This window comes from Terrapene carolina, unplaced genomic scaffold, assembly GCF_002925995.2.
Source record: "Terrapene carolina triunguis isolate 2854851 unplaced genomic scaffold, T_m_triunguis-2.0 Scaffold85, whole genome shotgun sequence".
Classification (NCBI taxonomy): domain Eukaryota; kingdom Metazoa; phylum Chordata; order Testudines; family Emydidae; genus Terrapene; species Terrapene triunguis.
In genome coordinates, this window is record NW_020664436.1 from 44865956 (window position 1) to 44892897 (window position 26942).

The 26942-nt window shown below is 39.9% G+C and overlaps 1 protein-coding gene across 1 annotated transcript in view; it reads right to left on the bottom strand.

The window, feature by feature from the left end:
• Positions 1-26942, bottom strand: part of UTRN (utrophin) — a 513556-nt gene that overhangs the window by 398921 nt on the left and 87693 nt on the right. Inside the window, exons 14-20 of the mRNA XM_026649537.2 lie at positions 23180-23287; positions 22421-22600; positions 21061-21230; positions 17872-17995; positions 14505-14592; positions 5797-6035; positions 5369-5549 (exon numbers count right to left, since the gene is read on the bottom strand). Of these exons, the coding sequence (XP_026505322.1) occupies positions 5369-5549; positions 5797-6035; positions 14505-14592; positions 17872-17995; positions 21061-21230; positions 22421-22600; positions 23180-23287 (1090 nt within the window). The remainder of the gene's footprint in view (positions 1-5368; positions 5550-5796; positions 6036-14504; positions 14593-17871; positions 17996-21060; positions 21231-22420; positions 22601-23179; positions 23288-26942) is intronic.

The window sequence follows — 26942 nt, forward strand, 5'->3', positions numbered from 1 at the left end:
CTGCAAATTTTATTTGTTAAAACAACACTATATAATCACACCAGTTTCAAATAGTTTGGTAATTTATTTCAAAATACCTGTGAGCAAGTATGTCTGTAACAATACATTCACACACAAAAAATATCCCCCAGAAGTAGAGAGTTAAAGAAACCTCTATGACAACTCAGTTCCTGTTTCTCTGCCCCCTCCCCTACAGAACCCAGCTGGGGGGCCAGACATCCCCTCCCGCACAGAGCCCAACCATGGGGCCCCCCCAGCCCAAAAACCTGACACACCTACCCCCCCCCCAGAGGCCAGATGTGGTTCTCCCCCCCCCACCCCAAGCCCAGCTATGGCCTCCCCAGCCCAGACACTCTCACCCCTACTCCCAGAGGCCAGCTGCGGGGCCCCTCCAGACCAGACACTCTCACCCCCTACTCTCCTACAGCCCAGGGATCCAGAGGGAGAAACATCCTGATGCTGCGTCCCAGGCTTGCACAGAGTTTCCTGCACACTTCCTCCTTCCTTCAGGGCATGCTGGGAACTACAGCTGGGAACTCCCCCCAGCCTTGTCTTCTATTTGTGAGCTAGGCTCTGCTGGGTCCAGCAGCCCCTAGGGGCAGCCAACATCTCTGCAACATTTCTGTGGGGGGGGAAGGAAATTCTGCATGCACAATATTAATTTCTGCAAAATTCTGCATTGCACAGTGGCGCAGAATCCCCCCAAGAGTAATACTATTTATTCTGAAGGGCCCCAGCCTTATTTCATGGCAGAGTGAATGGTGAATAAGACTAGAGGCCCCTTACCTCATTCAGTAAGGATGATGTGCACTGCATGAGGTTTAAAACGTTGTAAAGTGAAGCATTTAGCAGTCAAAAAATTCCAAAGTTAAGAATGTCTGTGGAATCTTAACTCTTTGCTACCAATACCAACTTTAGCTGTATTATGTTATAGTCTTGAATGATATGGTCACATCCCGTTTTGCTCCACAGGATCACTGCCTTGTTCAACTCACAAAATGGTTTGTGCGCAGAAAATGAGGTAGATGTTCAATATGTTTCAATGTAGCCTAACTCATAGCACTGAAAGTCCATGATCCAACAGACTATGAAATATCAAAACAGCACAAATATCACATTACATTTAAATATAGTTCAAGCAGATACTGAAACAGTTCACATTACTTATGATTTATTTCATGCAGAAGAATGCTACTACTTTGTAAATAAAGGTACATATATCCCCATATTATCATTTACTAAATTTAAAATTGGCTAAAAATTAAAAATATATTAGAAATTTTAATAGTTTCGCTTAATGGAAAAAGTATGGACATCTTTGGTTTACAGGCATATATGGTAATACAGATATAGCTCAATCTGGCAGGAGTCTATTCAAAAACTGCATCAGCGGAAATGCTAGAAGTATATGAAAGATGTTAATAAAAGACTTAAATGAGATTCCCTAACAGATCATTACCATATATGTGTTTGTGCATTTACCATTTATATATTTGGCTGCAGTTAATTACAAAAATAGCTCCATTAAGAGGTTATGGTACTACATGAAGTTACTGATTGACTCCATGAAACAAATATCATATTTCACTGAAACCTTGCATATATTCAATAGTGTACTGTTGGACTGCAATACATGGAGTACCTTCAACTCCCCTTCACTTCACAATGGCAGCTGAGGGCACTCACAGCCTTGCAAGATAAAGCCCATAGCCGGATAAGATCCCCCTATATCTGTGGCCTAAACAATAACTGTTACTATCACCTATTTTTTCTGCTTGACAGAACCAGTTACTGAGATTCAGAAGATCAATTCAACAGCACAGAGGCTACTTGTGGTACCCAGAGCTACTTCTATTACAGTGGTTGCATAGGTGAACTAAAAGGCCATTTCAGCCCTATATAGAAGCCAATATTCAAGTACTGATCCACATAAAAAAGGGGTATGTGATTTCACATCATCCTGCTACACACCACACTTCTATTTAAGTAGTCATGAAGGGTGCAAAAAAGATATTGGGATTTTGTGAGATTTAGTTGGTCAGATGAATCCTCTAGAACAGTGGTTCTCAAACTGGGGTCACCCAGGCTGGTGTTAGACTTGCTGGGGCCCAGGGCAAAAGCCCAAGCCCGAGCCCCATCGCCTGGGGCAAAAGCCTTCAGACCAAGGCTATCAGCCCTGGCTGATGGGCCTTCAGGTTTGCCCCCACCCACAGCCGGGCTCGGGCTTTGGTTTCAGCCCACCCCCCCACCAGGGGCGTCGGGACTGGCTAGGCTCAGGCTTCGGTCCCCCTCCCCGGGGTAGTGTAATAATTTTTGTTGTCAGAAGGGGATTGCAGTGCAATGAAGTTTGAGAACCCCTGCTCTAGAAACTCTCTAGACAGACACAGCTAATGAGGTCTTACAGTCATAGCCTTTCTGCAATACCAAATCTCTCATGGATCATATACAACACAGCAGCAGATAGGTTACAAAGCAGGTTTCAGTCCTATCTTTAAAGTCATTTTTATGTATTTTACAGGTTTCCCATCTCCCTTTTTTGTCAAATATTATTCTCTCTCTCAAAATTAATTTTAATCATGTTCCCTTACCAGCCATTCCTCCAGAGTTCCCTCATATATCTGCTATACAGCAGTGTTTCTCAATCTTTTTGTTATCATGGACAGGCTTGTTGCCTTCCTAAATTGTGTCAGGGAGACCTCAGCGACTGGCGCTGGTCCACAGACCAGTCATTGAGAAACACTGGTATACCGGAACTGAAGTCTGTTAGAAACTCTCTTTGCTTAATATTTCTTCTGTGTAATGTCAACCAAATTTGCAGACACCACCAAAATCATAGAGGTAAACAACATATAGACCAGAACCTATCTGCAAAGTAACCAGCAAAAGGTGAGAGCAGGCAACAAGAGGAGGAGACTTAATGTTAAAAAAAGTTGTACACCGAGGAAGAAATAAATAAATAGCAGGCACAAGATGAGATGTACCTAACCAGTTGCACTGCTATGTCACTATGTTATTTTCATAGTGTCTGTATCTCCTTAATACAATCCTGATATTAATTTTTAACATATTCCTGCCATAACTATATGGCTGTAATGTGGGAGATCAGATTGGGAATTCAAAATGGAAGTTTCCTCAAGAGTTACTTGAAGTGTGGTTCTATTCTGAAAAGGGCCTGTGTATAAATAGGACACAGCAGATCAGTTATGTGTCTATTTAGAAGCCTATATGCTCAGCAACTAAATCAGTTTTCACTACTTTTTACTCCAATTGGCACCAGAAAACCAACACAGCTTCTTGTGCATCAAGAGAAATGCTTGTTAATTTTCCATCAGTTACACCCGCATGGAGGGCAGTGAGCACAGAGGACACTGCAAGCCTAATTACTATAGATATGTAAGCAGCTATCTTGACTTTCATGGGGCACAGGGGGAAACTACAGAGAGGAGCCAGCCAGAGACTGCAGCTGGTAGGGGCAGAAGTAGCCAAAGCAGGGACCTCTGGACAATCAGAACTTTTTACAGTTTTAACTGGTGCTGATTGGCTGTTCACTCCATTCACCCCCTTCCCTCACAGCCTCTTCCCCTTAAGCTTCACACCAAACCTGCTCCTCTTACCTGCTCCTCCTCTGCCCTGCCCCCTTCACCCCCCTCACTTTCTATTTAACTTATCCCCTTCCTAACAAAATCCACCCACCAAAAAAAGTGGTACTAATATGTCGTTTGCTGCCATCACGCAGTTCTTTGTTTGTGTCTGTCTCAGCTATTTGGCTTGTAAGTAAGGCTACAATTTTGTCAGACATTTTTAGTAAAAGTCAGGGACAGGTCACAGGCAATTAAAAATTCATGGAAGGTGTGACCTGTCCCTGACTTTTACTAAAAATATCCATGACAAAATGGGGAGGGAGGAGGGTCCAGCACCCTCCCCTGCTGTGGATTCCCTCCCTCCAGCCCCCGCACAACTGCCAGTAGGGGTACCCCGCAGCTCCTGGCGACCAGGGGATGTGGGGGTACCCTGCAGCTCCCAGCAGCTGCAGGGTGAAGTCACCGAGGTCTGTGATTCTGTGACTTCTGTGACCAAATCATAGCCTTACTTATAAGCTCTTCAGAGCAGGGTCCATGCGTTTGTTCGGTGCCTAGCACAATGGGGCTTCCACAGTAGGTTGGTCCTTAGTCACAACTAACATCATAAACATGATTAATAATAGATCAAAGGCTAGCAGAGCTAGCAATTAGGACTTGTTTTTTAAACGTGTAAATTGAACACATTTGATAAGGAAATCAGAGACACAATAAACATGGAACCTTACTATTATTATATGTATTATTAATTATTTTGATTGCTGTAGTGCCAAAGGGCAGCAATCAGGGCTCCATTATGCTAGGCACCCAAGAATCATGTGAGATGGTTCCTGTCCCAGAAAGCTGACAATCTAAGTATAAGACAAGAGACAACAGGTAGATACAAAAACAGACAACAGAAATACCAGGTAATACTGAGACATAGATAACCTTACGAAGGCACTTTATGAACTTTTAGAAGAGAAATGTATTTTAGACATGGTCCACAAAATAGGAAAGTTTGAGAGCTGTGGCCTAAACAACCAGCCAACAATCATAACAGAACTAAGTTTCTTGGCAGTACAGCAATTTATCCCATAATTTTAATATATACAATTCATAAAAGCATAATTTTTTTCCTTTCTTAGACTATAATTGGCTGGTGCTGGGCCTGGTCCTACAATATGTATGTCAGAAAAATTCCCACTGTAGTCAATAGGAATAGTGCCACAGTGAAGGATTACAGAACCAGACTGATAAATGTATCACTTTTTTAATTTATTATATATCGTTCCAACAGTGTACTATGCATCTTCATAAGGGGTGAACTGTCCTTGACAAGAATAGTTGCAAGAGGTTTCTTTAAATGTTACATATTATACTGAGCACTATTATAAATATATCAAGAGAAATAATCTGTCCTTATATTACTTTTCAGACATTCTAATCATTCCTTTCAGCACTTTCTATCTTTTTCTGAAACGCTCTCTGGATATCACTGACTTATAACGTAACCTACACGAAGAACTGGAAACTTTTTTAGAACCGACTGTTATATTGTGGATAAAAGAGGAAAATGGAAAAGCTACTTTTATATTTCTACACAACTACAAATTCTACGTGGCACTTGCAGTATGTCAATGAAGACACAAGACAATCATGCATATTATACAGTGCAGCAGCAGTTCTTTGCAGGCGCTGAGATCATCAGACTATGCACCAAAAGAGTATGTATCAAAATCTGATTTTTAAGAAGGACAGAATCAAAAGAGGCATCAATGTGATTTAAATAGAAGAAATGGAATATTTACCTTTCTTCAGCTGCTGATGTCGTTCTTCCAATTTGTGTCGGACAAATCTGAAGCGATCAGTAATACTGCTCAAGCTGTCTTGGATGAAATTTGGAGCAGCAGATTGGGATGTGAGCACCTTACAGGTAGCAGTCTGATGTTCAATTTCAGGGCACAGACTTAACAGATGAGTGAGCTCCCGCTGTGAAAAATTAACAAAAACAAAACCAAGATATACATTTAAACCATTTGTATAAATACTTGTGCTATGACTATTCAACAGATTTAGGATAAAGTTTTCAAAAGCATCTAAATCCCATTAATTTTAAATAAGACTTGTGTGCTTTTGAGACAATTACCCTTACACTGTTGAAACAGGCTAAACGAATCTGGGGTATTCCGTTCTTCTATAAGTTTAATATCAAAGTAAACAAGGTTGCCAACCTTACCTGACATGACTCTTTTAGGGCTGTTAAAGGTGGCTGTTGCAATGCTGAAGTGACATTTTTTAGCCACACCTCCTTCTCATTTACAATCTTCTCAAGTTCACCCATTTCTCTTAAGTATGTGTTTATTTCATCCTGGTATTGTATCTTTCTTGCCAATTCCTCCAGGTGCTGGATCACCTCTTTCCACTCTGTCAATATCTTCTCCAGGGCATTTTTCACATCCTCAGTAAAAAGTCCCTCTGAGTCAATGAAGGAAATAAACAGAAACTGCAACACATCTTGATTTACAAATATCTAATCATTCCATTCTTCAGATATACTAATGCAAACATATATATGTTTCATCTATAATCACACAGGTGTTTTGTTTTGTTTTTTTTACTTCCAAGTCAGTCTCCCTTGAAACTATGTCTAATAGTGGCAACAAGCATTTTGGCTTTTAATTTCAAGCTTATATTACAGGTAAAACTTAGGGTATGTCTACACAGGGATAAAAAAAACTAAGTCAGCTGATTCGTGCTCACAGAGTCCAAAAATCACTGTGTACATGATCTGGCTTGGGCTCCAGCCCAAGCTCCAGGATCCTCCACCCTCGCATGGTCCCCCGTGTGATGTTGCACTCTATATGATTTTATGAAAATATGCTAATGTAACTGAAATATGCTTTATGCAAAAGGTCTCTTGTAAGGTATCATTACAAAGCTTATAATCTACTGAGTGTGATCATCCTATTTGTCTAAATGTACCACTCTTGTGTCTGAAACTAGAAATATGAAATATAACTCTGAGGGCCTATTGTAATTATGCAACGTGTGGGCTATTAATGGTGGTTTGGAATCTTGATGACTCCCATTAACCAGGACAATTGACTGCAGATGGGTCTGTTTTACCTGTAATTCTTCCTGTATACCTGTGTGCTGGCAAGTGGGTAATGAAGTCTTACAGTGACATGTGATCATGTCACCTGAACTGGAATCCATCTTTAACCTTGTGTCTTTCCATTGAGAAGGAGGGGACGGGAACCCAGAGAGGAACAAAGGATTCCCGCCTTATGCAAAAGATATATAAATGGGTGGAACAGAACAAAGAGAGGAGCCATCACGAAGAATCCCCTAGCTACCACCTGAGCTGGAACAAGGGCTGTACCAGGGGAAAGGATTGTGTCCAGACTAGGAAGGCATCCAGTCTGTGAAAGAAACGTATTGAAACATCTCTGAGGGTGAGATCTTATCTGTTTTCAGTTTCTTACTGTATTAGACATAGATTTGCATGTTTTATTTTATTTTGCTTGGTTTATTTCACTTTGTTCTGTGTTACTACTTGGAACCACTTAAATCCTACTTTCTGTATTTAATAAAATCACCTTTTACTTATTAATTAACCCAGAGTATGTATTAATACCGGGGGGTGGGGGGGAGAGAACAGCTGTGCATACCTCTCTATCAGTGTTATAAAAGGCGAAGAAGCCTTATACGGGGTAAAAGGGATTTACTGTATTTGGGTGTTAAAGACAAGAACACTTCTGTTAGCTGCTTTCAGTCAAGTCTGCAGCTTTGGGGGCAAGTAATTCAGACCCTGGGTCTGTGTTGGAGCAGACGGGCGTGTCTGGCTCAGCAAGACAGGGTGCTGGGGTCCCGAACTGGCAGGGAAAGCAGGGGCAGAAGTAGTCTTGGCACATCAGGTGGCAGCTCCCAAGGGGGGTTCTGTGATCCAGTCCATCACACCCCGTATGTCTACACAGCAATTTTTAGCCCTGCAGCCTAAGCCCCACAAGCCCAAATCAGTTGGCCCAGGCCAACCACAGCTGAGTGCGCCACACTTGAACCTCCCTGGTCACTCAATTACAGACCTAAAAGTCGCAATTCTCCAACAACAAAAACTTCAAAAACAGACTCCAATGAGAAACTGCAGAACTGGAATTAATTTGCAAATTGGATACTATTAAATTAGGCTTGAATAAAGACTGGGAATGGATGGGTCATTACATGAAGGAAAAAAATATTTCCCCATGCTAATTTTTCTCCTACTGTTACTCACATCTTCTTGTCAACTGTTTGAAATGGGCCATCCTAATTAGCACTACAAAAGTTTTTTTTTCTCCTGCTGATAATAGCCCACCTTAATTGATTAGTCTGGTTAGAGTTGGTATGGCAACACCCATTTTTTCAGAGAGAGAGAGAGAGAGAGAGAGACTCTCTCTCTCTTCCTACTGTATTGTCCACTGCATGCATCCAATGAAGTGGGTTTTAGCCCAAGAAAGCTTAAGCCCAAGCAAATTTGTTTGTCTCTAAGGTGCCACAAGTACTCCTCATTCTTTTCACTCCCTCTGACAAACAAATTCACAGTTTACAATGATGAGCTGTCACCCGTTTTTTATTTTAAATACTGAATTATATTTTGGAAGTCAACATTTAAACATCTTAAATCATTAAATAAAATTAACTTCATTAAACAATGGGCTTTTTTATGAAGTTTTCCCTGCAGCGCTCTAGAGTTACTGTTGAAAAAGACAAGCAGCAAACTAAGAAGCATCAGTCCCTAACTGCACGCTGGGGTCAGTAAATTTGTCGAAAGGGTGGATGTCAGGCTGGGAAAGAGGAGGAACAATACCAAACAATGTTACATTGCAGATAGATGTGATTAACAACTAGATAGTAATATGAATAATAGCTGCAAAACACAACATTGCCAGCCCACAGAGACTGCATGAAGCATTTTTCTTTCTATACTAGCTCACACACATTTTCTTAAAAAAGAGACTGAATAAATTTGAATAACCAGTACAATATATGCCTTGAAGATGTAACATTGTAAGACGAACAGACTTCACCCACACAGTTTTCTCGCTGTGTTTGTATTTTTTTCCCCCCTTGTGGTGGGTAAGTAATTGGGGATTTTGTCTACACTAAAAAGTTCTATATATGCTTCTCCATCACATTGCCTTGAAACTTGCAATCACTTTCAGTGCTAGTAACACCACAATTTGTAGTAGAAACTGTGGCTTGTGACAACATAACGTAATACAGTGATCTTATAGATACTTTCCAGATTCGTAACTTTCATTCCTGCAGCATTATTGATAAGGTATCTGGATATTCAGGAATATGAAGAATTTGTAACTTTAATTAGCAAGGCTATATTATCTAATACTCTAGTATAATGATTGAGGCACTCTGAATTACAGCCTAAAGTAATCAATAATTCAGATTCTTAAAAGTACTCTTTATATCTCACAGTTGCATGTTTGTGTTGCTATTTCTGTTTCAAGTTGCCAATTCTTTATACAAGGTGTATTTGGATGCGGTCTTATGAAGTATATTCACTGGGTGAAGTCGTCAAAAATTTTAAGAGAAATCTACATATTTTGTCTTGCTTGACATTATATATTTTCCCCTTGACAGAAAAGTTAAACAATACTTCTATAATATCCTATTGTTAAGTTGCACTAGCCAAATTTTGAAACATGTGTTTTGCATTATAATCAGTATGTAATGCTTGTTAAGGCCAAAGACCTTCATAATTAGAGAATAGAAGATTCCTCCCCAAAAGAGGTTTGAAACCTAAAAACAATCACAAAGCAGCATAAGTTTTTACTGTCTAGCTTTACACTAAATTAGTTGGCTCATAAGCTTGTGAGAGATTATGACCCATTGTAACAGAGACCCAGGTGCGACACTAAGAACCCTGTATTCTTACACTATACACTATTGTAATAATCTTTGTACAAAATGTGTCTTGTGAGGTATCATTTGAAAACTAACAACTCAACTGAATCAATTGATTGTATACAGTATTACTGTATTATAAAAGTGTATAAAGTGAGGTCTTCTCTGAAAGCTAATGACACACTGGTGACTAACATCATTGTAAGATGTATGTATTAACACTACATAAGGAATTACAGATACTCATTTATATTAGGCTGTACTGTCTGCTGAGACAGGAGAGGATGTCACAGCTATCTACCTGTCTCCTATGTAAATTAAGCATGGTGGAATCAGAAACAACAGAAGCTCCATTATACAGAAATTATACTGGGAATGGGAAGCCCACAGAAAGGGAAGAAGAGCATGAAGTCATCCTGCCTCTTGAAACAAAGGCCACATCTAACTTACAGACCTATATTGGTAGAATTACGTTGCTCAGAGGTGTGGATTTTTCACACCCCTGCGCAACATGGTTATACTGAGCTAACCCCCTACGCCAACAGGAGAGCTTTTCCCAGCAACACAGCTACCACCTCTCACGGAGGTGGATTAACTACACGGACAGGAGAAGCTCTCCCATTGGCATACGAGCATCTTCACTTAAGCACTGCAGTTGTGCAAATGCAGCATTTTAAGTATAGACCTGCCCAAAGTCATTGAATTTTGGAACATATAAGCAAGTACAGAAACGGTTTTTGTCATCCATCACTAGACAAACACAAGAGGCCAGAATTCTTGCAAACTGAAAGGATGTCCTTCAACCAAGAGGCGGTTGAAATCTCTGGAACCAAATATAGGTGAGTAACCTGCTTAGGCAAAGATCTTTCACCTAAGACGACAAGGGAAGCTAGCACCTTGTACTTTTGTGGAAGGTCCTTACTGCGGGAAAGTCAGCCATGGCTGGAAAGAAGAATGGCTGGCAAGAGAAATCATCTTGAACAAAGCTTGTACCTTGCTAGATTAAGATTTAGACTTTTAGAAGCGTATTTTATTTTGTTTTACTTACAACTTTCTATCTTCATTCCTTATATTTAAACTCACTTAAAGTCCGGGATACACACCTTAATACACTTAAAGCCGCTTTCTCCAAACAAGGACACTCCACCAGAGAAGTATATCAAATCATGGAACAAGCCACCCAAATACCCGAGAAGAACCATCCAACCGCACACCCCTAGTTATCACCTGCCACCCCACACTTGAACCAATATGGGGTATCAAACAATAACCCATACTCAATGAGGACCCCATCCCGAAGAAAATCTTTCCTGAATTCCACTTCTGGCCTTCAAACACCACCCCCAGCCTCTCCAAGCTCCTCATCAAAAGCAAGCTCCCCACAGACCAGGACACACTAACTCAAAGTGGCACCAGACGCAAAATTTGCAGACATATCTTCACCACCCCAAAGATCAAAACTCCCTGACATGGTTGGATCACAGAAACCCCCTTGGGAGCTGCCACCTGATGTGCCAAGACTACCTCTGCTCCTGTTTTCCCTGCCAGCTCAGGACTTCAGCACCCTGTCTTGCTGAGCCAGACACTCCCGTCTGCTCCAACACAGACCCAGGGTCTGAATCACTTACCCCAAAGCTGCAAGTTTACCTGAAAACAGCTCACAGAAGTGTGCTTATCTTTAGCACTCAGATGCCCAACTCCCAATGGGGTCAAAACCCAGATAAATCCGTTTTACCCTTCATAAAGCTTATGCAGAGTAAACTCAAAAATTGTTCGCCCTCTATAACACTGATAGACCCCCAGGTATTAATACATACTCTGACTAAATTACTAAGTAGAAAGTGATTTTATTAAATACAGACAGTAGGATTTAAGTGGTTCCAAGTAGTAACAGACAGAACAAAGTAAGTCACCAAGCAAAATAAAATTAAATGCGCAAATCTATGTCTAATCAAACGGAATACAGATAATCTCACCCTCAGAGATGCTTCAGTAAGCTTTTTCTCAGACTGGACACCTTCCAGGCCTGGGCACAATTCTTTCCCCTGGTACAGCTCTTGTTCCAGCTCAGGTGGTAGCTAGGGGATTCTTCATGATGGCTCCTCTCTCCCCTTTAAAAAGAACAGGAGTACTTGTGGCACCTTAGAGACTAACAAATTTATTAGTGCATAAGCTCTAATAAATTTGTTAGTCTCTAAGGTGCCACAAGTACTCCTGTTCTTTTTGCGGATACAGACTAACACGGCTGCTACTCTGAAATCTCTCCCCTTTGTTCTGTTCCACCCCTTTATATATCTTTTGCATAAGGTGGGAACCCTTTGTCCCTCTGGGTGGGTTTCTACCCCCACTCACTGGAAAAGCACCAGGTTAAAGATGGATTCCAGTTCAGGTGTCATGATCACATGTCACTGCAAGACTTCATTGCCCACTTGCCAGCACACACACATGCAGGAAGACTCACAGGTAAACACAGCCATCTGCGGATAATGGTCCTTGTTAATGGGAGTCATCAAGATTCCAAACCATCATTAATGGCCCACACTTTACATAATTACAATAGGCCCTCAGAGTTATATTTTATATTTCTAGTTTTAGATACAAGAGTGGTACATTTATACAAATCGGATGATCATACTCAGTAGATTATAAACTTTGTAATGATACCTTACAAGAGACCTTTTGCATGAAGCATATCCCAGTTCCATTATATTCACTTATTATCATGTTTTTATAAAATCATATAGACTGCACAACGTCACACTCCCCATAACACACTTTTCAAGATCCACAGATCCTACGCATGCCTATCACAAGATGTGGTATACCCCAGTCAGTGAACTAAATGCCCCAACAACTATGTGGATGAAACCAGACAAGCAGTATGCTCTTGAATGAACACACAGGGAAAATGATAAAGACAAAAACACCCTATCACATGTGGATGAACACTTTTCATAAAGTGATCAACCTATTTCTGTCCTATTAATCCTCATCCTCAAAGAAACCTACACAACACTTTCAAAAGATGAGCCTGGCAGCTTAAATTCATAGCTCTGCTAGATACTAAAAATCGTGGACCCCTCTTTTTGTCCTGTGACTGCAGAGACATTAATGAGCTACTCAACCTTGAATGGTCCCTTAGAACGTGCACTAACTACTTATGCTAAACAATCTGTTCCATCTTGCATTTAGCCGTGATGCTCGGAGTACCTTTCCTAGACCTGAAGAAGAGCTCTGTGTGGTTTCGAAGCTTGTCTCTCTCACTATTAGAAATTGATCCAATAAAAGATATAACCCCACCCACCTTGTCTCTATTAATCCTAATTTTGTTAAAAAAATTATTTCACTTTACCATAAACCAACTCAGTGCTGTATTTAAAGAAAAAGGTGTATTCACCCCAATTAATAAGCTGTGATGTGTTTGTGTGTCTTTAAATGAACCATATTATTTCTCTGAACTACCCAGGAGAGGGTTGGACATTGCAGAACACATGGTTTTGGGAAAATCTGGGACTGGGAGTGTGTTGGAGTCACCCTGCAAGTAGCAACCATAGATAGTGGAAGTTAGAGTAGGAACATGGACCAGCTGCTGGGGTCAGTGCTGCTGAACCAGGGCTGTCTAGCACACAGACATTCAGGGTGCAACCTGCAGGCTAGTTGCGAACAGCCCAGGTTGGGAGCTACAACAGCAAAGCATTGTGAGACACTTAAGGTACGGGGACAGACAATGACATCCCCTCACTGGTCTGGACTGCACCCCAGAACGTGACACCAGGTAACTGACAAAATTAGAGATTTCACCCCTAGCAGGAAAAGAATCATCTGGATAGAGACTCCTAGCAAATGAGGGCTTTCTGAATGGGAAAAGCCCAACTGCTGGGTAGCCTGGCAGACGTTTTACAAAGTCTATCAGAAAAAATGGTCAACACCAGCGGTGTGCCCCATGACACTTAGTAAGGCATGCAACTCTACACGTGTATGTGAGGTCATGACCTTGTATGTGTGAAGGATCCCATTTTGTAGAACATGTGGCATGACCTCTCGTGTGTGAGGTCACATGGTGTGGAGGATGCCATCTGGTTCTACAAAATGATGTCCTCCATGAGTGTTCAGGGACAAGACAGAATCATCCTGTGGGCACAGCCAATCTTGGGGCATGCCATGCACGTGTGGCATACACAGACACCACTGTCAACACACTGATGGTGGTATGCATCATCGCTTTGACTAGCTGAGGACACTGATAATCATAACTATGGTACCAGGGTGCAATTGTGGACTAGACCTCAGAGCAACAAACATTCAGTCTCCAGAGTATGTGAAGAGCTGCTTTACAGGAGAATGAGACTTGCTTTACTGACAGCATTTCATTGTATTTATTGGAATTATTATCTAGCAATCCTTTGGCATGGCTGAAAGATTCTGTTTTCACTGATGTTAATTGTAAGTTTTTGGAAGTTAGGGTTTTAACAATCATTCACTCAGATTACGTCTCAAGCTATGATCATCTCTTTTGCCTTTGTACCATGGGTAGTGACTGTATTACCAAAACTCACTGACAAGAATTTTTACACAGAATCACAAACATGTATAAAGCAGACAAATATTCAAAAATAGATACACTGATATTTGTCCAATTCAAACTTTGCTCTAAAACAGCAGGCCAGTAACATATGAAAGTCTTGAAGACAAATTCTTTGTTTAAGATTCCAAAAGAACAATACGTAATTTTAACGTTGCCTTTTTCAACATCTTCAGATCAATGGAAATAAAACAGAAACCCTAAGAGGAAGTGAATGGACATGCTACTTTCGAGAAATGTTTTCAGAGCTGATCTTTCATAAGTCTGGTTAACATTCACATGCATTGTGTTCATCAACACCAATTAAGACCCATTCAGCTCTCTCTAGAAGATAAGAGTTGAAGAAAGACTTAATCTGGAAAAGTATCTTCAATAAATGCCTCTGCTTCGACTCAATCAAGTGCTTAAAATCACTTGCCTCCACCAAAACAAAAAATGAAAGAACTTTAAAGATCTCTTACCTTTTCCCATTTGATCCAACAGATTCTGTCCACTTTGGCTCAGATCATCTAACCTCTGGCTTTTCTCCGCCATTTCATTTTCTAGGGCCTGCGAATCAAATCCCAACAAAGAACATTGTTTCAAAGATGGGCATTTCAATTGACACAAACTTTTTCAGTACAGCACATAATACATACTTCTTTACCACTCCCCAGATAATTCAAGATCTCTTGCAGGAGATTCCAGTTGCAAACAGCAACACATCTTTGAGTGTTTGTTAGTCATGTTTGCTTCAGAAATGAATGCCAAGCTGTATTACACAGTAATACTTACTGGTCACAAAAAAAGGTTAATCATATTATCATGATACCAAAAATAAAAGGTGACCAAAACAGTCTGGTTGGCCAGTGATGATGAGATGTGGAACCTTTCATATATAAATTCCAATTCAAACCTGAAACATGCTGCATGTGACTAACTATTCAGCAGTCATTCAGTGTCCCATGGGAAAGTGACTTTTCAGTTACATTTGTATTAAAAAAATACAGTAAAAATAACCACCTTCATTGGAAATCTCAGAAGAGAACAATGGGGTGAAGGTAACATCCCACTTACTCAGCAACACGGGCCAGCAAGGGCACACCACACTACACTCTCTGTATTGGCTCCCCATGGAATATTTTGTTCCCTGCATTTAAGCCAACACAAGCATTTTCTCCCAGTGCTGGTTGCAAGTTGATAAAACACTGCAATTTTATTCCTAGTGTTATTGTAGCACTCTGGGTTTTTTGTTTGATCCATGTTTATTATGTTTAGTCCAAGTCAAATTCAGCCAACGGGTAAAATTTCCTGGCCTTTTATTCTTGAATGCTTGACTCCCATGTTCTTTCCAGTTAATTGTGTGTGCCTTAAAGGGCCTCATTTTGGTCTCCTAAATGTCACTGGCAAACTTTCATAAATTCACAGGAGTAGGATTGGGCCCCAAATTAACAGTAAGTGGAGAGTGTTATCCGCTGAGTAGAGCTAACTGCAGTAATTTACATTGTGAGCGGCAGAAGCTGGCCCTGCAGGTGTATGTAATTCTGTTAAAAAATGCATCGAATCCTGTGAAATCTGAAGCTTCCAATTTGCCTAGAAAGCAGATATTGCAGATGCAAGCTTCTCCAGCTTGCCCTGCCTATATGTTTTTAATTTGTTCTTTTGGGTATGCTCGGATGCTTGCAAGATCAGGGCTCCAGGCATTTTTTTTTCTTCATACTACACTCATCAGGAGAAATGGAAGTGTTAATTCTTTCAAATAACTGAAGTTTCTTTTCCCTCCTACCATTTCCCCACAAAAAACTTTAAAAAAAAAAATAATTGAATAATGAGGGAAATCTGAGTCGAATTAACAAGCTTTCAAATGTGGTGTGAAGGCAGTGAGATTCACGGTCATTTTGATGCAAACTTCACTCCCAGAATGTAACAGTGGGCTGGAGGCCTAGAAACCTGTCCTCTGTACTAATGGGTGTATTGCTCCAGTGAGATTGTGTAGAGGTAGATGGTTCCTCAGATAACCTGTGCCAGCCCTGTGGAGAGCCTTGAATACTAACACCCCAACCTTCAATTTAATTTCTTAATCAAAACCGTCAAAATCATTTCCCTTCTCCCTCCCTTTTTATTTGGGGGCCAGGGGAAATTATTGGTTCAGATTGGCTTCTTTAACTTATTAGTAAATATAGGGCCGTCATTTTGAAACTGGAGTGGCTCCATCTTCCTTCTTAGCTCTTCTCTCCTTTTCATTCCCCAACATGTCCATTTTGCTCAGGTCAAGCAGCTCAGATGAATAACCCTTCACATCCTTTACCCACATTTCACTGTTTTTTTTTTAATTTTTAAAATCACACACACACGCCAGGAACCCCCTGGCTACTCCCTCTTCTGCCATGCATCTACCCCTCCTTCCAGTTCCCCCTCAAAATGCATCTCTTCAAGGAGATTTACAAGCCACAGTCTAAAGTTAAATTAATTTTTTAACTATAAGCCCTCTTGATACATGCCAGTGACCTCATGAACTTATCGTTTGCACACTCATCCTTTTCTCCATCAACTCTTCTCTGTGTTTGTCACCTTCTTCTACTCGTCTTAACACGGGCTCTAAGCCTGCAATTGACAACAGACAGGTGAACTGCTATACTTCCCTGGAACCCTTACTTACTTAAATGGGGCTCCACAGAGGAGCATGCTGTCTGTGTGTTGTAAATTGCAGAACTGGGATCAGACTGTAAACTCTTCTGGGCAAGGACTCTGTTTTGTGAAGAGCCTTGCACATTTATGGAGCTTTATAAATAATGAATAATAAATAATAATAATAATAATAATAATAATAGCAGCAGCAGCAGCTACAATGTCCTTCTATATAGCCTTAATGTCCTCTTTTCGCACTGGAGCCTACTCAGAAGTGAGTCTCCTTCTGGAGACTTAAATATGCACATTAAGATTCCACAAGCAGATTCAAGTATACCTCTACCCAGAGATAACGCGACCCGATATAACACGAATTCTGATAAAACGCGGTAAAGCATCCTGCGGATCAAAGCAAGTTCGATATAACGCGGTTTCACCTATAACACGGTAAGATTTTTTTGGCTCCCGAGGACAGCGTTATATTGAGGTAGAGGTGTACTGCTAATATTCCAGCAAGCTTTTGCAAAGACAATGCTTAAAAAAAAAAAAGAAAGAAAAAAGAAAAAAAAATGGTCACAAGGATTCACTCCTCCAGTGGCATGAATCCAAGACAGAGTAGGCATAGCTCCCACAGGGTCTTGTAAATTCTACACTGTCTCACAGGTTGGTGACAGTTTTATAGCATCAGTATTGTATAAAGGGTATAATTACAGGGACTCTGACCTATGCTAAGATTCTAAGTAGTATGATTCCAATTACTTTAGCAATAAAACACTTCAGGCTCTTCTGAGGGACAGGGTGGGCTGAGGGTCAATATATGCCTCCAGGGGATTGTGTGTAGAGACTGCCCACAGCTCTATACTTTCCCAAGGTTACTTGAGTGTTTTCAATCGGTCCCCATCTCCAGTTGTCAGCCATTAGGTTCAAATAAGTAGCTAGCTAGAAAATACAATAATCCTCAAGAAATGTACTTCCTATTAATACACTGAAGACGGATATTAGCAAGAAAAGAAAAGAAAAAACCTCCTCCCAGTAAATCAGTAAGTATGACCCAGCAGCCACAATATTGCTTACAGCCAATCAGAGAGTTCCACGTTTGTCCAGCATTAACAATGGAACTTAATCCACAGAAAGCTCTCAGATCAGACTGCACCTCTAGCTGATAGCAAGCGAAAACTGACAAACTATTCACTGGAACATCCTTCCATCTTCTTAGTTTACCTTCAACTTTTCTTTCATGTTTGCAGTCTCTCTCATCTTCTTGTATTCTTTGATTTCTATGGCCTGAATGGCAGCTTTTGATTTCAAAATCCAGTTCAACAGCTCAGCATTTTCAGCATCAAACCTGGTTTAAAAGGTCAGATGATAAAATTTTTCATCACTTTTTTCTCCCCATTCGGTCATTGTGTCTTTTATTAAGTTCCGCATGTTCCTCCATCAACACTGAGAAACCAAGGTGCACACATGCATTCATGTATTTTCACATTACTGCCCTACCACAAGTGAGTAGCGACAAATCTCACTGCTTACAGACTCTTCATTAAACTGCCACAGTGAAAACCATTTCGTTATCATCAACTTCCCTTGCATGAACTTTGATGCAATGGTACCTTTTGTTTTCTCATTTTACAGATACCTTACAACACATGATTACTATTTCTATTAACATACGGTCCTATAGGATGCATCTTACAATGCTATAAGCATAAGAATAGGTTTCCCTAAAAAAAAACAAAATTAAAAATATGAATGATAGACAACTAAGGACTATATTTTTGTTCCAAACTCTGTAAATATATGTAAAAAACACATTAGCTTAAATGAAGAACCAGCTGCTAAAGAATTACATAACAATAACTCAGAGCAGCTGGCAAAGGCATTAGAAATGATCAGCTGATTGAGAAATAGCTTAAAATCAGGCTCTTCGACTACACTACGGGCTGGTGTACACAGGAAAGCTAAGCCAGTATCAGCTAAGGTGTGAATTTAAGCCAACATTTTTATACCAGAATAGCTCACCATGAGAGTGGCTTTTTTAGTTTAAACCATTTCCAAAGTGACAAATTAAACAAGAAAAAATAAACACTCTTTAAGGCTATGTATGAGGACTATACCAGTTTAACTATATTGGTTTAAAGTCACACTTATTACTTTCCCATGCATAACAGCCTGTAATTAACCCAGTGAGAAACTAATTCCAGCAAGTTACTGTTAAGTCAGTCAAACTGTTCGTGGGAGAATTTGCAGGTTTCCTGCCATTGTTCATTTATTGGCTCAAACTTGTGTTATAGGGAAGTGGCAAAAACAGCAACTGAAAGTTTAACCTGTTTTTTCCAACTCCATTCTCTGATACAGCTTTAACACTAGTAAAGGGAGATGGTAAATTGAGGCAGGATCAATCACTTTCTTAAAAAGCAAAAAAAAAAGTTTATACAGCATCATAAACCTCTAATTCAAGAACTGTAAACAGAGAATGATGATATTATGGTTACGGCATCAGACTGGAACTAAGGTGCTCTGGGTTCAATCAGACACTGTGCTACAGACTTGTCAGGTAACTTCAGGCAAGTTCCTTTATCTCTCTGTGCTTTAGTTCTCCATCTTTAAAATGGGGATATTTTAAGCTATAAAAAATACAGCTATGTCTTACTACGTAAATGAACAGCACCTAGCACAGTAAAGCCCTGCTCTTGGCTCAGGTCTCTAATATTAATAAAAGTACAGAAGCCAAATGGCTGGTCAAATAAATTACTGAATTTTTCAAAATGGAGAGTAAACAGAAAATGGCAAGGGTAAGAAATGCATGCACAGCATTTACTCTGTTCATTTACCTTGACCATAGTTTTAGTTACAATATTTTATAAAGGACACTAAAGTACATTTTGCTTAAAAAAAAAAAACAAAAAAAAAACACCACCACCCAGTGTGTTCCTAGCAATGAGACCTCAATACATTATGGTCTCTGCTATTAAATATATAGGAAGGCTGGAGGCAGACCACCAGTTTTTCTGTACAGATAGTTGCAACAATGTATTTTAACACAATTAGAAGTAAATAATTAATATGTTATATATTACTAAATAAAATAAATATTACTTGGCACTTGGATGCTGCTTTTCACCTAAAGATCTAAAAGTGCTTTACAAAGGAAATTCTCTCCATTTTTCAATGGCAAAACTGAGGCACAGAGAGGCTGAGCACCACATTTTTCAGCAGTCTTGAGCACCCAGAACTCCATTTGAAGTTAATGGGATCTGCAGGTATTCTGTAGCTCTGAAAACCAGATAGTGAATGACTTCCCAAAAACCACACAGTGAAGCAGTGACAGAGCCACAAATAGAACTCAGGTCTATGAGAAAATGCCGCCTTAATAATAATATGGAGATATATAGAATCATAGAATATTAGGGGTAGAAGAGACCTGGAGGTCATCTAGAACAACCACCTGCTCAAATCAGGACAAAACACCAACTAAATCATCCCAGCCAGGGCTTTGTCAAGCAGGGCCTTAAAAACCTTGAAGGATGTAGATTCCACCACCTCCCTAGGTAACCCATTCCAGTGCTTCACCACCCTCCTAGTGAAATAGTGTTTCCTAACATCCTCTTTGGAATCCCCCTTCAGGTAGTTGAAGGCTGCTATCAAATCCCCCCTCATTCTTTTCTTCTGCAGATTAATTAACCCCAGTTCCCTCAGCCTCCCCTCCTCCTTCTCAGCTTCTCTTCCCTCCCCTCAGCCTCTCCTCCACTTTTTGACTGGTGGAAAAATTCAAGATTATTTGTTGCACACCAATTTCCAGAAGATTTTGTGTAACATCTTTAAACCTTTGCACAAGTAGAGGCGCAATGCAGAGCACATGTCACTGTCAGAGGAGGGGACCAACCAAGCATAATTGGAGCCCCCAGTTATGTGACAATTAGGTGACACTATGTGAAGAGAACAGATTTTTTTTTTTTTGAAACACTGGCTGTTCTGGGAGCGGCGGGGTGGGGGGATGTCAAAAAACAATAGTTGTGTCAACCTGAAACAAAATTTTTGGCAAATCAAAAAGTTGAGGGGGGACCGGAAGACAGATGATTTTTAAAAACTCAAGATTTTTTAAGACTTAAAAAAATTTAAAGTGAATTTCAAAACTAAGTCATTCTGAATCAAAAATTCAAAACATGTTTTGTTTTAGTTTTTAAGGTTCCACCTCCCCAACAAACAATTCTACAAGTATGCAAAATGTTTTGGTCAACCCAAACTTGCATTTTTTGTTTAAAAATAAGTTTTGGCTGAAAAAATTTCACCCAGCACTAGAGGTTATAGATATTTCTTACTTGCATTAAGACAATTTCATATATAAAGACTAAGGAAAATAAGTTTAAAATATTATCTAGTGAGTAACAAATACCAATAATATATTCTTACCTTTTTTTGGCTGCAATATCCACAGGTATCTGCCTTTTCTTTGGTGGTGGAGGTGGGGGTAGTTCCTGTCTGGATTGTTTTACCGTTATCTGCTCCTTTACAGAAATCATTTCTGTATCTGTCGTCTGTGAAACTTGGGACACTCCTATATTTCCCACGGACTGTGTTACCTACACAAAACGATTTAGCAAAGAGTTTATTCTTTACAGGACAAATTCTGTGTGCTTTTTTCAATCAATTACATTTACATGTCATTCAAACCCATTTAATAATAAAAACAGCTCCTCACTCATTTAGCCCTTCTCATCTGTAGATCTCAAAGCACTTCAACAAAAAAGAGTTAAGTAACATTATTCTAATTTTTCCAGATGGGGAAACTAAGCATCAAAATTCTCAAATTGACCGAAAGTTTGTAGCAGATTGAGTAAATATAATCAACAAAGCCAATGACAGATTTTCATTCACCAGTAAAAACCATCATTCGGGGGAGGGAAAGGGAGAGAGTTGAAGGAGTAGTTGTTGTTTTTTTTTGAAGTATAACAAAACTTTATAAACGCGTCTCTAAGGTGCCACAAGTACTCCTGTTCTTTATGCTGCCAGTTCATCACAACTAGACTCCAACTATGCAAAAATTGACACGCAATCCAAAGACCCATTACAGTCAACGGGAATCTATTGACTTTACAGGGCTTTGAACTGGACTCATGGGAGTGCTCTAGACAGTCAAAGTCAAGCACATGATTAAGTCTTTTTCAGAAATGTGGCCTAGCTTACTCAGCACTCCTTACTGAATGGGAGTTTTGTGCAAGTAAGAAATATTAACTAAGCTCTAAATAGCAAGATATGGTGTAAACACGCAAGCTTTGCTCTTATTCTTGCATGCCAAAATAAATGTTTATGTCTATAATTTCAATATATCATGGTAAATCTGTACCATATTGAGAAAAATCACACTGGTCTAAATTCAACCTTGGTATGACTCCATGTACTTATTTATTCTGACTTCTAAAGTATCACCAATTCAGCCAATCTCAGCACCATTACAACAACATTTAAAAATTCACATAATCAATAAAATGCCAAGCAATATAAAATAAACTATTTTGCCCACCAGTAAAAGATAAAGATAAATATATTAATAAGGCCCCCCTCTCTCTCATCCTGAGTGGAAGAAATTGGGCCTCACACAGCTGTGTTCAAAAGGTTAACAAATTTGAGTTCTGTCAGACCAAGGGAAGTCCACAGAATTACATCATGGATTAATTTAGGCATAAGTAATTGCATGAACCTTCCTTTACCAAAGCTGGTGCCAAAGGACACATCTCAAGGATTGAAAGACAATTTAATATTGTTTGCTTACCTGATTAGAGAAGTCCTCAAGCTTCTGAACTAAGCTGTCCCACCTCTGAGTTAGTTCCTCCAGATCACTGTCAATTTTCTTTGAAGCCCTTTTATTCCCAAGGAGCTGTGCCACATCCTGACCAACCTCACTTAACTGATCTAGCATTTGACGCTTCATTCCCATATCTTCCTTCAAAATCTGTCATTTTTTAAAAAAAATCCATTAACTGTTTTCACTTAAAGATCCCAAATACTTCCACACCACTTTCCAGATTTTACTCAAATTTTCTCTTAATTCCATGATCTAGACAAACTATGTGTTTTAAAAACACAATTCTTTATCATGCAACAAGAGAGAAAGAATTGTTTTAAAAGAATCAGCCCCAGAATCAGCTATTATATTGTAGAGTATTCAAGAGTATGTTTACTACAAAATTTAGCATAGATCTTAACTAGCACTGGGAACTTTGGAAAGTGTCTTTTACTGACAGTTTTTAGTGAAACAATGGGAACTGTTGACCACAGAGGCAACTGGTCATAATGCAGCACAGAGAACCATAGTTTGCCACAATAAGTTAAATACTCAAAACAGATGTCATTTTACAAAGAAAAACTCCATGAAGGACTTTGACAAACATAAGGAGGGAATGTGTGGCCTGATTTTCAAAGATGCCGAATGTTCACAGCTCCTACTGACGTCAAATGAAGTCAGGCCAATAACATGTTACTTACTCATGTTGTTTAAATTGACAGGGAACACCAGGATAGCAATACTCACAGCCAGTTTTCGAACATTCACACTCAGCTCTGTTTGATCTTTGAAGTTCCTTGTTTGGACTTTATTTAAAGCCTCCTCTTTGTCAGTTAACCAAGCTTTCAACAAGCACTGCAGAGGAAAAAGAATACAGCACTTCTGAAACACACGACAGTGTCAAACAACTAATGGCAAATTTCTCCTAACAGGAAGATCTGAAAGATCACACCACCACTGTTCTGCAATCCTTACATGCATCAAACTCCTATTGGCATTAATGGGAGTAGCACACATACAGGGATAAAAGAATACCAGATTAGATATCTGCCAGAAATTCAGCCTAAATTTACAAATTATTATACCAGAGTTAAACGCAGTGAAATATTTAGAATAATCCATTTTCCTTCTCATCACTAGCAGGCCTACTGCTCCAAAAATCTTGCTCTCAGGACCTGTCAGTGTTTCTAGCCTTAGCAGTTTGTCACAACCAACTTTCAAATCACGACATTCTAATTACCATCCTTGAATCTTTCTCAACTTCAACTGCAACACAGCTTTAGCAGGCAATGCCTCACAAACTGCTAGAGACAGAAACTGACACTGTAAGGATACACTACTGTCGAATAAAACAAATGAGGAGTGGTCTAACTTTTTCATAGTGTGGAGCACATCTTTAAGGAGAAACTGTCTCATGGCTTCTCCACCCATCTCATCTGGAATCGTGAAGACCACTGTCCTTCCTCATTAGTGGTCAAATACCATTGTTGTGGCAACCACAACAATGCCTTATGTGAAAAAAATGTTAGGAATGTATATTAGCTTCTTTTAATATAATTTAACAGCTGGAAGCAATGAGAAGCTGCCATGTCCCATCCAACACTCCATGGACCACAGTTTAAGAACCACAGGGACATAGGGTTTTTTTTGTTTGTTTGTTTGAAAGGAGCCCTAGTAGTTCACTGGACATTAGACTATAAAACTGTCACTAGATCCTCAGTCTAGCTGTGCAGTTTTGGCATTGGCCCAGGACTGATTAGCAACTCCTGGACCTAAGACTACTTTAGTTTTCACTTCCCATATAACCTGAATACATAAATGTATAGACAGGAAAATATAAGGATGATGAAAATGCCATAAAGTATGAAAGAACAAGGCCACAACACCACATTATTCATTGAAAAAATTAAACTGACGTTCCAGCCAACACATTTTATATAGCTGAGTTAAGAAACTCTTCAACGTGAATGATTAATCTCTGCTAATTTAGCTGACAATGATAACCCTCCCCAGGAAACTGAAACATTATAATTATTACAGTGCTAAGAAATAAATGGCAATGACTGACTAATTTGTTTCCTGAGTGGTAAGAATTATGCTGACTGGGCAGTTAGGCTTCCAAAGTTTCTTTAGGCAGTCATAAAAAGACTGATGCATCTCTGCTCATTCTTCCAGTTGACTGGTGAAATGGCAGAAGTGACAGCAGCTGAATGATCTAAAATATTTTTCTCAATGACAAATATTTTCCTAGAACTTGAAATTAATTCTAACTTCAGAATTTCTAGTTAACTTAGTTTTCCTGGAACATAGAGACTGATCAATTAAGCTTGGTAGTATAGATGATTGATCCTGAGCCAGTACCTCAAACTGAAACAATGGTTGCTTTAAACCATTTAATTATTTTTTCAGTTGAAAGGACATTTCGGTAAAACACTGACATTTCCACATCATCACACTCACTATATTTTAAATACACAGTAAAAAACCTTCAAGGATTTTTATTTTCAGAGCCACACAGTTCATGTACATTATGTAAAATACGTGCACATGAGGAGACTCCTGTGTAAAACGCACTCATTTCCATTGATTAAGCTGTCCCCATTTCCTGGTTAGCAAGCAGTCCTCCTGAATGCACATCTGATAAGAACTGCACTTGCAGTTCTGCAAGGACCAGAAGCACATAAGCTACTTTGACATGGGAGTAGTTGAGGGCCTGTACCCTGACCTAGAATGGGATTAGTGGCTCCTCTGTTCGTCTCCTTGACTCAGATATAATCCTACACTACACAAACTGCCATAACATTTTGCTGTACATTTCTCTGATTATACAAGAATATATGTATGACATTTGAGAGACCAGTTTCTAAAACCTGGTCCACACTAGCAGCAGAGCCATGCTAACTACAACCAGGATTACTGGTAGTCTATAGAAAACATTACTATAACATGGTTCTCAGATGAAAAACCTCAGGCCTGGTATACACTATAGAGGTTAGGTCAACGTAAGGCAGTTTATGTCAACCTAGCTCTGTAAGCATCTACACTAAAGTGTAGTTCCTACCGATGGTTGCCCACTATCTCAACTTAACTCCACCTCCGTGAGAGGCACTGCATTATGGTTGATGTAGTTAGGGCAATATAGTGTCTGTGTAGGCACTGTGTTACTTACATCACCTGGTGGCCGTCAGCCCCGGGCAGGGCTCACAGATTTGTGTAGATTTGCTCTCTGTCACGGAAGGCAGGCTGGAACCCTGCTAGCTACAACGGGATAGGTACCACTGTTCTACACCCAGCATTCATAGGACCCAAACAGATTTTATTTTTTATATACGCGAATAAGTATATGTTTATTGTTTATAGCATTTCATGCCACTATTTAAGAATGCCAAGCTGCCAAAGTACTGCCCAACTATTGCTATTAAACAGAACTACAGAATAAGCACTAGCTCTCAGACAACGGCTCTGACTATCACAGCTGAAGAAAGCACCCAGTATGGCTGTTTATGCTAAGACCTAAATAGGTTTATTTGCACAGCAAGTTAAAAATAACAAAGTGTAGTGTCTCATCAAGTAGGCTTAAACTCATATTGCCATCTTTGTATCTCAAAATTATGGCTAAATCAGCAAATATTGAGATAGGGCACGTACCTCATTCTATTAAACTGCCTGTTTTACTTTATATTCATAATTGTAAAAATATTAGTCATAGGATTGATTAGTTGGCTGGAAAACGATGTATGTTTGTTCATGTTGGCAGCACGTACAGCACATTTGGGAAAGATTCTAGAATTACGAGGCTGCCAATTACTTAGTGATTCACTGTTACTTCGCTCTCAGGATCAATGACCAACAGTTTCCATTTTACTCCACTCTTTACTGGTTTTAACCCAAATAAAACAATCTGTTTAAATACTGTTCTACAGTTTGAATATAAATCAGATACAAATCCTTTAACTGTCTCACCATTACACAGACAAACATGCACTCATGGGCAGCGGGTATAAAAGGCATGGGGAGGGTAAGCCTGCCAAAACCCAGGCCACGGCCTCTCCCTCGCTGCCCCGCTTCCCCAAAGCTGGTGGGGGCTCAGCTCAGGCCAGTGGCCTGGAGCTTGGGGCTTGGCTCGCCAGCGGCAGGCTCAGGCTGGCCCAGGGTATACCGGTTTTCCTGAGTCCTCTGGCCGGCCAGCAACCCACGACAGCTGGTGCGGGTGGACCATGGCTCAGCTCGGCTCCTCCAGCCGTAATGGGGGGAGGAGTGGCAGAAGGGGTGTGGCTAGCCTCCCCGAAGGGGGTTTCACGCGTCACCCATGCATACATGGTTAACTAACAAGAAAGGAGAGTCCAATGAACATGGGGTCCAAAGTTGATAAATTATCCTCAACACTCCACAGATATTGATCCTGCAAGATGAGATGCTCAGAACTGCATTGTGATGAAATTACTTTTATATTAAAGTCACTGGGAATGCACACTAATATTATTATGAATAAGGAGTAAGGATTATTTAT